Source organism: Corvus cornix, chromosome 1A, assembly GCF_000738735.6.
Source record: "Corvus cornix cornix isolate S_Up_H32 chromosome 1A, ASM73873v5, whole genome shotgun sequence".
Taxonomy (NCBI): domain Eukaryota; kingdom Metazoa; phylum Chordata; class Aves; order Passeriformes; family Corvidae; genus Corvus; species Corvus cornix.
The window spans coordinates 64,471,955-64,483,527 of NC_047057.1; the positions used below are offsets into that span (position 1 = coordinate 64,471,955).

Consider the following 11,573-nt stretch of genomic DNA (forward strand, 5'->3'; position numbering starts at 1 on the left):
TACTCCAGTGCCTGAACTAACTTCACCAGCAGTGCCAGGGGCAGGAATGAGTGGGCTGGATGAGGAAGGAAGGGGATGCCTAAACCAGCATTTCAGCAGTACTGAGAATCACAGAATCCCAGGGTGTGTCAGGCTGGAAGGGACCACAGTGACTCATCTGATCCCACCTCCCTGCTCCAGCAGGGCCATCCCAGAGCACACAGCACAGGATGTGTCCAGAGGGGTCTGGAATATTTCCAGTGAGGAGACCCCACACCCTCTCTGGACAATCTGTTCAGGGCTCGGGCACTGGCCAGGGAAGAAGTTCTGCCTCCTGTCCAGGTGGAACTTCCTGGGCATCAGTCCCTGCCCGTTCCTCTGGTGCCATGGCTGGGCCCCACGGAGCAGAGCCTGGGCCCTGCTCGGAGCCCTCCCTGCACACAGGGACACACAGGGCTGAGGGCCCCTCTCAGCTGGGGCTCCTCTCGAGGCTGGACAGCCCCAGCTCCCTCAGCCTTTCCCTGTCAGGGAGATGCTCCAGGCCCCTGATCAACTTTGTGGAACTACTGCCTCTGTTGCTTTCAGCCTGACTGGCAGCTCAGGACCTACAGGCCTTACACGACTGGCTCACCCAGCTCCACCTGTTTGCAAGCACCAAGCCCTGTTTTGCATTACTTGTGCTCAGATAAAGATAGCTTTGCTAGAAAAACACACTATATATTAACTCTTCCCCAACCCAGGAAGAGAAGCACACAACTGATCATCAACCCCAGGTACAGCCCAGGTAGGAGTCAACACCTATCCACCTGATAGCAGAGGCAAGATGCTAAAGAGCCCTGACCCACAAGAGATGGTTTCTGAAGCCACCCTCATCACAGCGCTACAGAACCAGCTTGGAGGAAGAACATAAAGAGAATAAAAGGCGACTGAAACCAATGGAGCGGATGAAAACACCCTGCTGACTTGTCCTCCGGCACCAATAACACTCTAATCCTCTGCTCTGCATCAGTGCCCAAGATTCATCCCCTCCTAAAGGAAATAAGCTACTTGATTTACTACACCAAGGGCCCTCACAAATTCACGTGCTAGCAATCGCAATTGAGGGACTCCCCACATGCTGGATCTTTCAATGAGAAAACATGAAAGGTTGTTGCTTCTTAGCTTCCCTTGGCAGATGGCTGTGATGCAGGAGGAGATTTCCCAAGTAGGGGAAGAGAAGGTGAGAGAGAGCTCGGCTGTGGTCAGTCGAGTGGCTCTGTGAGCTGAGCCAGTAGAGGTCTCTCTTCCACTAATAAAAATAAATAAATATCTTTATTCTTCTGTATATGCATGTGTCCTCACTTGGGATCCCCAGTCTCAAACTAGAATAAAACATATACATCCAGCAGCCAGCAGCTCAGATGGGAACACTTTGTTCCAGAAAAAAAAGTTTAAAAAAAGGAAGTTGGTGTGGTGTACCAGGTTACCAAGTTCGTGGTTATCAACTTCAGGCTTCGCATCTGGCAGGAAAAATTTACAGTACAGCCAGTCCCAGACCTCCAGCTTCTCTCCCCAAAGAAGGCGAGGACCATAGCTGCAACTGTGCTTGCTGGGACACAGCCACCTGCTTGCAGAGCTTTTCCAGCCTGCCCAGGTAGCAGGGGATAGGAGCCCTTTCTGCACTTGTAGGTGCCCGGTTTCACTCTGGATAGAGCCAGTCATGACAGAAGGGCTTTATCAGGCAACAGCTGGATTTTTGGCCGTCATGTAAAGGACTTGCTGGGTCTTTGTGGGAGTAGCGTCTGGAGCACACAAAATGGGGTGTCTGCCCACGACTGGAATCCTTGCTTGAAGCCTCAGATGTGAGGCCAAGGATAAAACCGGAATGAAACTAATGTTCCCGCCTGCTGTCTCCTCCAAACAGCTGCAGGCACAGTAGGATGGCCAGGTATAAAAGCTTGAGCTGGCACAGCCTGTCTTTGCAGATGGGGAACGCTGAACCACAAGGTGTGCTGCTCCCTGCTTCCACCCAGAGCCGGCTGGCAGGTGCCAAAGCTGCTGGGAGGAGCGGGGCAGCCCCTGCCAGCACAGCACAGAAAAACACAGCACAGCACAGCACAGAAAAACACACCACAGCACAGCACAGCACAGAAAAACACAGCACAGCACAGCACAGAAAAACACACCACAGCACAGAAAAACACACTACAGCACAGCACAGAAAAACACACCACAGCACAGAACAGCCTGCCACAAGCAACCATCCAGGTAATTCTGGTCCAGCTGGGCCATGGACTGGTGTCCTCCACTCCAGTGATATCCCTCAATGTGTCAGCTGCAGCAACAACTTTTCCAAAATGCAGAGCCACGGAACTGCCCCCAGAGGCCTGAGAGCGGATCCCCACAGGATCCTCAAAAGCAAACAAAATGCTTTTGCCTAGGGCTCGTGGAGAACCTGTGGATCTGCAGGTTAATTAAAATGGGGAGGGCACACACAGCCAGGCACAGCTGGGAAATGGGGGGATTCCAGAGAGGTTACCCCCAATCCCACTCCTCAGTGCCAGCAGAGTGCAGGAGCAGTGGGGAGCGGGCAGGAGCTGCCCCATCTCACAGGACAGACACTCCACTGATGCAGAGCTGCACCCCTGGCTGAGGTGGGAGCACAAAAAAGAAAAGGCAAAGCAGCTGTGTCTGTTTAACTCGAGTACATCCCAATGGCAGACAGACTTGTGTGAACACAAGCTGGCCCCTCTGGAAGCAGAGAAGTTCCATTATCTCACAGCTCCTGTGTGGATGAGGTGCACACAGTGGCAGTGTCCCACGAAAGGACAGGCATCACCCTGCTCTTCTCCACCTGTCCTGTGAAGCCATCACATCCCATACTGCTGCTTCTAAGCAGGGAGATGCAGCTCGAAACCCTCCGAGGCCTGTTCACCCGCAGCAGTGGCAGCTTTGTTTTCTCCAGGGAGAAGCAGAGAGTGCAATGCTGGCTTGTTTTTAGGCAGTTGCACTTTGTATATTATCATTATATATTAACATGTTATTTTCATATTTTTCTCATCATTATTAATTTTATATTATAGGAAAAGATACCTTTGCTTGCTTTTTTGAGTGAAGTGAATTGGGAATTATTTTTATTAAAAAGAAAAAAAAACAGAGAAAAAAACCACATTCCCTCTATTTTTTGGCCTAATTTTGAGTCTTGCAGTGACTGATGAGGGCAAGACAGAAAGCAAGCAGGGAGAGGAAGGGCACGCAAGCTGCCTGGATGGAGGAGGTGGCTGAGCCTGGATGAAGCACAGCAAACCACAAGTGCAGATACAACTCGTCCAGCAGGAAAAAAAATGCCTTTTTTCAGCTCCGTAAGTAAATGAAACATCAGAGATGGGGCAAAAAAAATCGGTATTAAAAAAGTACAGAAAGTCTCCAAAGTTTTTCCAGCAAAATGAAAGCAGAAAACATCTAATTTAGGGACAGAGCAAAACAATTCATACAGTATAATCTTATTATTTTACTGCAGATCACACATTTTGTTAAATCCACTATATTGTGGTCTTTTTATTTTGGACAGTATTTATAACAATAATAAATGAGGGTAGTAAACTACTTTTCAATGCTTTTTTAAAAAAAACAGACAAAATGCTGTAAGATGTTGAAACAAAACATGTTGGCATTTCTGAAGTGGAATTTTCTTCTGAAAATGAAATTCGGTTTCGGTTTTTTTCAGCTGAAGCTACTGTTAGAGTGTAACTAACTTTCAGATACAAATGAATGGGGACAAAGTCGTCGAAGCAAAACAAAGCTGCTTATTAGTAACGATTCCGCTCAGCCGACTGGACATCTCCCTGCCCTGAGAGCCGAACACACACACCTTCCCACAAAATGGCTACACTTTATGCCCTGTCCCGGCCGGGGCGGTCCCTGTCCCCTTGCCCATTGGCTGGGTACTCGGGAACTTACATTCTCTCCCGACCGCCTACCCTTCTCTCCCCTCCCCTCTCGTCCCACCTCTCTCTCAGTCAGGTCTCCAGCCCCGCCCCCCTGCCAGCGCTCAGCAACACCCAACAAACCAACCGGAGCAAATCCAAACCAAAAACATCACCACATATAACCAACAACTTTCATTCTTTAACTTAATAACCTTTTGGCTTCAGCCATTATACTGTGGCCTTTTTATTTTGGAGAGTATTTAAAAACAAAAATAAATGAGGATAGTAAATTACTTTTCAACTTAAAAAAAAATGCTGTAAAATGTTGAAACAAAACATGTTGACATTTCTGAAGTGGAATGTTTTCTTTTGAAATTCGGTTTCGGTTTTTTTCAGCTGAAGCTACTGAGAAGTACAGATGGGTATGGATGTCGGAAAACACCGTTTTGCAGCTAATTTCCCCATCTGAGGAAGAAGGAGGCTGGCTCTGCAGCTGAAAAGCAATGGGTGTTAATACTGACTTTAAGGACACATAGTTAGTACTTTTTCTTCCAGTCAAACGTCTCCAGTGAAAAACGGTCAGATCTACGTCCAAAATATTCCTGCTAAGGAAGGGGTCATATCCCTCTTCTCTGGCACGGGAACACGCGGTTTTATGGAAGGGAAAGTCAACCCTTCCTGCATCACGGCCCCGCATGGAAGCCCCGAGAGGAGAAGCCGCGCTCCCACAGTGGGCAGACCGGGAGCGACGCGGGACGGGAACCCGAGCGCGGCGCATGGCGGGGCGCGCGTCGGGCCGTGCCTCCACCCGGGGGAGCGCCGCAGCCCCGCGGCGACAGCGGCCCCGGCACAGCAGGGACGCGCAGCCGTGTGCGCGCAGGTACGTGCGTGTGCCCACGCGGGGGGTGCGCGCAGCTGCGCGTACGTGTGTCCGCGGAGCGACGGAGGGAGAGAGGGAGGGAGGGAGGGGAAAAGCAGAGGGGGAGTGCGGAGGCTGCGCGCGCGCCCCGCGGGGCGGCCGCGCGGTTGCATCAGACGGGGCGGGCCGGGCCGCGGCCGCGCTCCGCCCTTCCCCTCCCCCGTCGCGGCCTTTGCCCGGCCCCGCCCGGCCCGGGGAGAGCTGCCAGGCGCAGGAAAGCAGCGAGGCAAGGTTGCCTCCAGCCGCCCGAGGAGGAAACGTTGCGGCGAGGAGCGGAAAGGGAGGGGGGAAATAAAAATTTAAAAATTTGCCCCCGCCGCGCGGTTCCGACCCCGTCTCTAGTTCCCCGCGGGGCCGCGGCCGTGCGGGTCGCGGGCTCCGCCGCCACAAGCAGCCCCTGAGGGACGGGGCGCGGGGCGGGCCCGAGCCTTTGCCGCCCTGCCCCCCTCGCTGCGGGTGGGGCGGCGGGGATGTTCCCCCCGCTGGCTCCGGCCCCGCGCATGCCCTGGGGGGGTCACCGGGGGAGGAGGAGGAGGCGGCGGTGGAGGCCGCACGGCGCTACCCCCGCGGTGTTGCGATAGCGGCGGGCGCGGCCCCCGGTGGAAGCGGCGGCCGGGGCGGCCCTGGGCCGCCGCGCAGGGAGAGAAGCGGCATCGATCGGCCGCGGCAACAACAACAGCAGCAACGAAAAAAATACCAAAATAATAGCGGGGGGGCGGTCAGAGGGCACATCCAAACCCTACGTGACGGAGAAGCGGGCTAGACCCCGCCCGCCGCCTCCCTCCCCGGCCCGGGAGCTGCAGCGCCGGCCCCCCCCCCCCCCCCGCCCTGCCCCCGTCCCCCGCCCGGGGGGGTTTGGCTTGCGCCGGCCGCGGGGATAGGCCGGCTCGGGAAGGCGCCGCTATTTATTTTCCACCGAGATCACTTTGTTCGTGCTGGGGCAAAAAAAAAAAAAAACAAAAAACAAAAAAAAAAAAAAAACCACTCCACCACGTAACTTTTTTTTTTTTTTTTTTACTTTTGTTTTTCTAAATCTTCGCGAGTGTTGTCCACGTTCAGCGGGCTGAGTTGCGCACACGGCGCGCAGCCCCGCCGGGGCGGCTGCAGTCGCTGCGCGTGGGGCAGGAGGCCGGGACACGGAGCGCGCCGGCGGCGGGCGGCAGCGTGTCCGGCGATCCCTCGCAGCCGGCGGAGCCGGGGAAGGGCAGCGCCAGCGCCGGGCCGTGCCCGCTCCGGCCCCTCCCTGGCCGACTCGGGGCCGACACTGAAGTGGGGCTGGCGGCCGCGGGCTCGCCCCCTCTCCCCGTCCCTCGCCAGCGCCAGCCCGGCACAGCCCCGCGTTCTCGGGGAGGTTTCGGAGCGAGGGCGAGCCGGGGCGCGGCCGGGATAAACAACAGGATCGCGTTGCACCGGGGAGGGGGGAAGACCCTGGCGAGCCTCGCAGAGAGCTGTGCTCCCCCCCGCGCCCCCGTTCTGTTCATTTGCGTGTTTATTTATTTCTCGCAAGCCCTGGGGATGAGAACGCTGCTCCCCCGCATCCCCGGGCGGAGGGGGCCGCTCGCACCTTGGCGGGCGTGGCGGGCAGGGCCAGGCAGCCCCCGCCATCCCCCCCGCACCTCGGGCATCCCCTCCTCCACCCTGCGGTGCCATCCCTCGCCTCTGTCCGGCGGAGCCCGGCCCTGAGCAATGCCGGCGGTGCTGCGGGGCCGGGGGAGCGGGGCCGGTGCCTCCGCCAGCATCTGCCGGGACCGGGGCGTGCGAGGCGCCATCTTTGATAGCCACGAGCGACCGCCCGGGGAAGATGCCCCGGGGCTCCGGTCACCGGTGCTGGCCCCGGGAGCGAGGGACGGAGGGACGATCCCGGGAATCCCGAGGATGCGCTGGCTCTCCGGTCCCGGCCCAGGAGGTGCGCTTTTTGGGCTCGAGTTTGAAGCCCTAGGAGTCACAGGACTATGTGCAAGAAGTACCTCGAAATACCTCTTCTCTTTCAAAAAAAAAACCAAAACCCCACCCCAAACCCAAAAAGCGTTATAACACAGGAAATTCCACTCTTTTGCACTAAGAGGGCACATCATTCCCAATTATCACAGAGGAACTCAGAAGCATTAACGTTGGGAAAGCCCTCTTTTGAATCCAACTGTTAACCCAGCCTAAACGCTGTCCCCAAGTGCCACATCTACACATCTTTGAAATCTCTCCCGGGATGGGGACTCCACCGCTGCCCGAGGCAGCTCGTTCCAATGCCTGAGCACCCTTCCATGAAGAAATGGCATCCCTGCACTAAGGGTGCCGCATCCCTTACTTTCACCTGCGCCACAGACCCGTGAAGAAACGGATACCCAAAGGAAAAGTGCTGTTATTTCTTGCAGTCTTATTTCCTCCTGTGCCAGGCTGAGGGAGGTTGAAACACACACTAATGAAGACCATATTTCTTATATATGGCAGTTTTCTTTATTGATTGCTTGATGTGAAACAATATCAATCTGGATTTTTTTTTCCCCACACATTACAAAAAAAAAAAATTTAATTGGCTCAGTCTGCAATCTCTTAAGCACAGCCATATTAATTATGAGAAAAAGAAAAAAAAAAGAAAAAAAAAAGGAAGAAAAAAAAAACCCAAACGGAAAAAAACCCTCTAAAAAGTCTACCAAATAGAGCATTTACAAATGCACAAAAACATGCCACTTTGGCTTTATGGGGAAAAAATATTGTCTTCTAGATTAAAAAAAATCTTTAACATAAATAAGTTAGTATAATTTCTCAGTGTCTTTACAGAGTTATGTACACAGGTACACTTCAAACTTTTTTTTTTTTATTTTTACATACAGGTACACAGGCAACGTAGAAATACTGTTTAAAGATGTAGTATCCCTTTTTCCCTCACACACAAGCACTTTGGGAAGTGGGTCAGATCAGAAAACAACAATATTCCAGATTCAGAGCAAAAGCCTTCCAGATTAGGCTAAAAAAAAAAAAAAAAAACAAACCAAGAGAATCAGGCAATGTAATCAGGTGGGATGATTTTATACAACTTTTTACAGGCATTCAGTTTTCGTATATGGATTTGGGGGGGAACTTTTGCTACTACATAACATAACGGAATCATCACAGCTCCCACCTCTTCAGCTTAATGCAGTAGGAAGAAATTTGACAAAAATCTGCTCTGAACAGTTACCACAATTATACATTTTTAAAAATACTAAAAAATTTTTTTTAAAATTAAAAAAGAAAAACACTGCGGACCCACTTAAAGGGACAATACATCTTTAAGTAATAAAAAACCTACACTGCTTCTCTTCATAGATTTCTTTGCTTGCTAGATTGTGAAAGCAAGTTCCAATCGGTCACCCTCTTCCAGTCCCTCCCCCCTCCCAACAAGTTTTATGTGCTACATAAGGTAAAAACTATATACACAGGTAGTACAATAAAGCAAATAAGGAAACACCTAATTGCACAATGCTACATCCAATGCTTTTAGAGGCAGGTCTTTTAAGAGTGCCTAAAATTTAGTGTTATTGTTTGCTTTTTGTTACTGTTCTTTTTTTTTTTTTTTCAGTGCTTGTACAGGACCTCCATCCCACAGAGATCGGCGATATGTGTTTTTTCTTTCCCACTACAACTTTACATCTTCCTCGCTTCATCGCCGCCCGCCGCACTCGACGAACGAGGACGCACATCCTCCGCTCTGCAACGGGAATAATGAAGGAAAAAAAAAAAAAAAAAAGGACGGGGAGGGGGAAAGCGATTAGAAAACATCGACAAGAAACGCGATCCGCGGCACAACCGGTTCAAACCGACACCGCATCCCCGGGGCGGGCGGGCCCAGCCCGGGCGGGGCCCCCGCCGCCCCCCCGCCCCCGCCGGGCCGGGCCGTATTCCCCGCACCTCTGCAGCGGCCCCGGCCCCTCCGGGCAGCGCGGGGGGGGCCCCTCCCGTGCCCCCACCCCCAAAAGCGGGCGGGAGTAGCGGCATTCGCATGGCCGCGCTCGGCCACGGCTCACCCCAGCGGGACTAATTTGTTGCAACTTCTGCTTTACAGCTTAATCTCTCTCTGCACAATCGCAAATCGTTTTTGTAAACCTCGCTCCTAACCTCGGCTCCCAAACCGCCGGCGCAATTTTTACCAACTCTCCCCGCCCCAGCCCTCGCCTTAAAACAAAACAACAAGAAGGGGGTAGGGGAGAAGGGGGAAAAAAAAAAAAAAAGCTGCAGAACCCAACCTCCCATTAACCCGCTCCCTTCCCCCTGCCAGCCTCTAAAACCAAACCAAAACAACAGAAACAAAAAAGGGGGGGAGGGAAAAAAAAAACAACCCAAACCAAACAAAAACAAAACAACCTTTCATCGCTCGGATTTTGAGAAAGTGCCCGGATTCCCCTTAAACCCAACTTCTTGACTTATTTCTCCCGCAGTGGGAAGTGGCCGCGACATGCGACGGCAAGGCTGACACTGGAGGTGAAAAAGCCCCGGGGGCGGGGTACAGGGGAAGCCCCCCGAAATCCTCTAGCATCTAACATGATGCACCAGCCGCGTCTCCGTCCCTCCACCCGCACGGTCCTTAGGAAAGGGCCCTCCCTGCCCCGGTGCCCATCCCGGAGGAAGGCAGGGTCAGTCCCACTACAGCCCCTGCCCCAGCCCCTGACGCTGCCGAGCCCAGGCTGGGCTTCGCTCCTTGTTTTGTTCTTTTCAAGCCCTACGCCTCCCACTCCCCACCCTCCAACACACACCCATTCCCGAGCGGTCGGGGGAAGCTACCCTTCCTCGAAGAAAACACCCCTCAGCGAGCCCACAGAGGCACGAAGCCCCCTCCCCACCCCCTCAGAGACGCGGGATAGACACTCGGTTACCCCTTCTTTCCCTTCTTTGCATCCTAATGCCAGACCCTAAAGGGCACTGACCTAAACGCTTTACGTTTGATGTCTTCCCGGGCTTGATTTCTTGGGTGTTTGCTCCACTGAACTGGCACTGGGGGAGTCTTCTGAAACCTCTTCTTCTGTTGTGTTGGCTCTTTTATTTTGAGGAGAGGAATCTAGGAGGGGAAAATTAAAAACGAGGAGAGGGATGGGGGAAAGATATTAAAATATTTTCTTTCCAGATGTTTGCTCGGCATCCAGGGGGGATAGACGGAGCCGAGGGGGGAACATTCCCGGATCCCCGTGTCAGGTATCGGCTGCGTGAAGCGAGCAGGGAGTGGGGAGATGGGCTTCTCCCTAGGCAGGAGATCCGAGTTCCCTCTTTTCGGCTAAAATCCATATTCGTCTTTTGCTGAGCGCTGTGAACCTCCTCGCAGCTGGGCAGGAGGCCGGGTCCCCGCGGAGGGGCGGCGAGGGGTCGAGGGGGATGACCCGCGTCTAAGGGCTCTTCCTTGCAAATCATCTACTGGCTCCCACTCTAGGCGGGCCCCCCGGGACTGCAAACACTACCCGGGCTTTTTTAGGGGGAAAGGGGCGGGGGGGGGGGGGGGGGGGCACGCCGAGCCGGTGCCCGGCGGGGCACAGCCCGCCGCGGCGGGGCCACGCGTGGCAGGGGCGGAAGGGCCGGAGCCCCGGCGCTGACACGAATGGGGCGCGGGGCAGAGCCATGGGGTACATTACCATCGGCCGCGGGTCTTTTCCTCTGGCCAGTGCACTGCTCTGCTAAGTCCGTCTGATTTTCTGAAACATCAGTCTTTTGAGCTACACAGTGAGTGTCCTCTGAGATTCCCTGAGAACCGACAAAAACCACGGTTTGGCAATTCCCGTTTACATCCAAGCTCTGGCGGCCGGCGGACTTGCAGACGGCTTTCCGTAGCCGGGGGGGTCTGAAGTAGAAGTCGGGCGAGCTTCCCTTCTCCACGGCTTGCCACTCGTACCTGCCTTCCAGCGGCCTGTGATTCTGGAAATCGAAATTCCACTTCCTCTGGTACGCCTCCTCCATCTCCTGCAGGTGTTTCTTGAACTCCCTGCTGAGCTCTTCGTGGTTCACCGGCCCGAAGAGGTTCCTGCACGCTGACGGCTTCGGGTACTCCGACTGCCTGGCCTCCATGCGCTCCAGGGTAGGGCTCCCATTAGAAATGCGGACGTTTGACATCTCCCCGCACCGTGTGGCTCCAGGCGGCGGTTGTTGCGCTCGCTGCTCTCTCTCCGCGGCCGCCGCCGCCTCTCCGCCGCCCTTTATTGCCCGGCGCCCGGCGGCTCCGCTCCGCGCCTCCGCTCCGCGCTGCCCCGCGCTGCGGCCCCGCCTCGGCCCCGCTCGCCCTCGGCCCGCGGAGAAGGGGCGAGGAGGCGCCCTTGCATAAGCGCCGGCCCGGGGATGAGCCCCGAGAGCCGCCGCTGCCGCCGCCGGGGAGCCCCGGGCGGGTGAGGAGCGGAGCGCGGCGCTGCCTCCGCGGTGCCGGCCCGCCGCCGATGGCGATGGCGCTGCTGATGCCCCTGCCGCTCGCACCGCCGCCGCGTAGTAAAAGTGAGACGAAAAAAAACAAGAGCAGACGAGCCCTTTTCTCGGTTGCCCAATATGGCGATTGAAGGGAGGCTGACGAAGAAGAAAATGATTGACAGGACGAGTCTATTTAAACAGCCCCGCCGAACCATTGGTTACGGCGGCGGGCGCCGCCCCGTTCGCCCGGCCCTTCCCCGCCCTGCCCCGCCGCCGCCGCCGGCTCTAAAGGTGGGACGGGACGGGGCGAGCTGGGTGCTGCCCAGCGGGACCGAGCCCGGCCGGCTACGGTGAGCCGAGCCCGGGAGCGAAGGAGAAAACGAGAGGGGTGGGACGGCACCGCGGGGCCCGCT

General features: G+C 55.2%; 1 protein-coding gene across 1 annotated transcript; it reads right to left on the reverse strand.

The window, feature by feature from the left end:
* Positions 1-7,601: 7,601 nt before the first annotated feature.
* On the reverse strand, positions 7,602-11,327 carry CDKN1B (cyclin dependent kinase inhibitor 1B). Its single transcript, XM_039571431.1, has 3 exons — positions 10,401-11,327; positions 9,705-9,835; positions 7,602-8,491 (listed from the first exon to the last, which is right to left on the reverse strand). The coding sequence occupies exons 1-2, from the start codon at positions 10,873-10,875 to the stop codon at positions 9,714-9,716; spliced, it is 597 nt and encodes a 198-aa protein (XP_039427365.1). The 5' UTR covers positions 10,876-11,327; the 3' UTR covers positions 7,602-8,491; positions 9,705-9,713.
* Positions 11,328-11,573: the final 246 nt, after the last annotated feature.

Bases quoted from the DNA above. Each gene is read 5' to 3' on its own strand.
- CDKN1B (XM_039571431.1), bottom strand. From the start codon at position 10,875: ATGTCAAACGTCCGCATTTCTAATGGGAGCCCTACCCTGGAGCGCATG. The intron at 9,836-10,400 runs GTAATGTACCCC...TTCCCCTCCTAG, and splicing joins GAAAAGACCCGCGGCCGATG to ATTCCTCTCCTCAAAATAAA.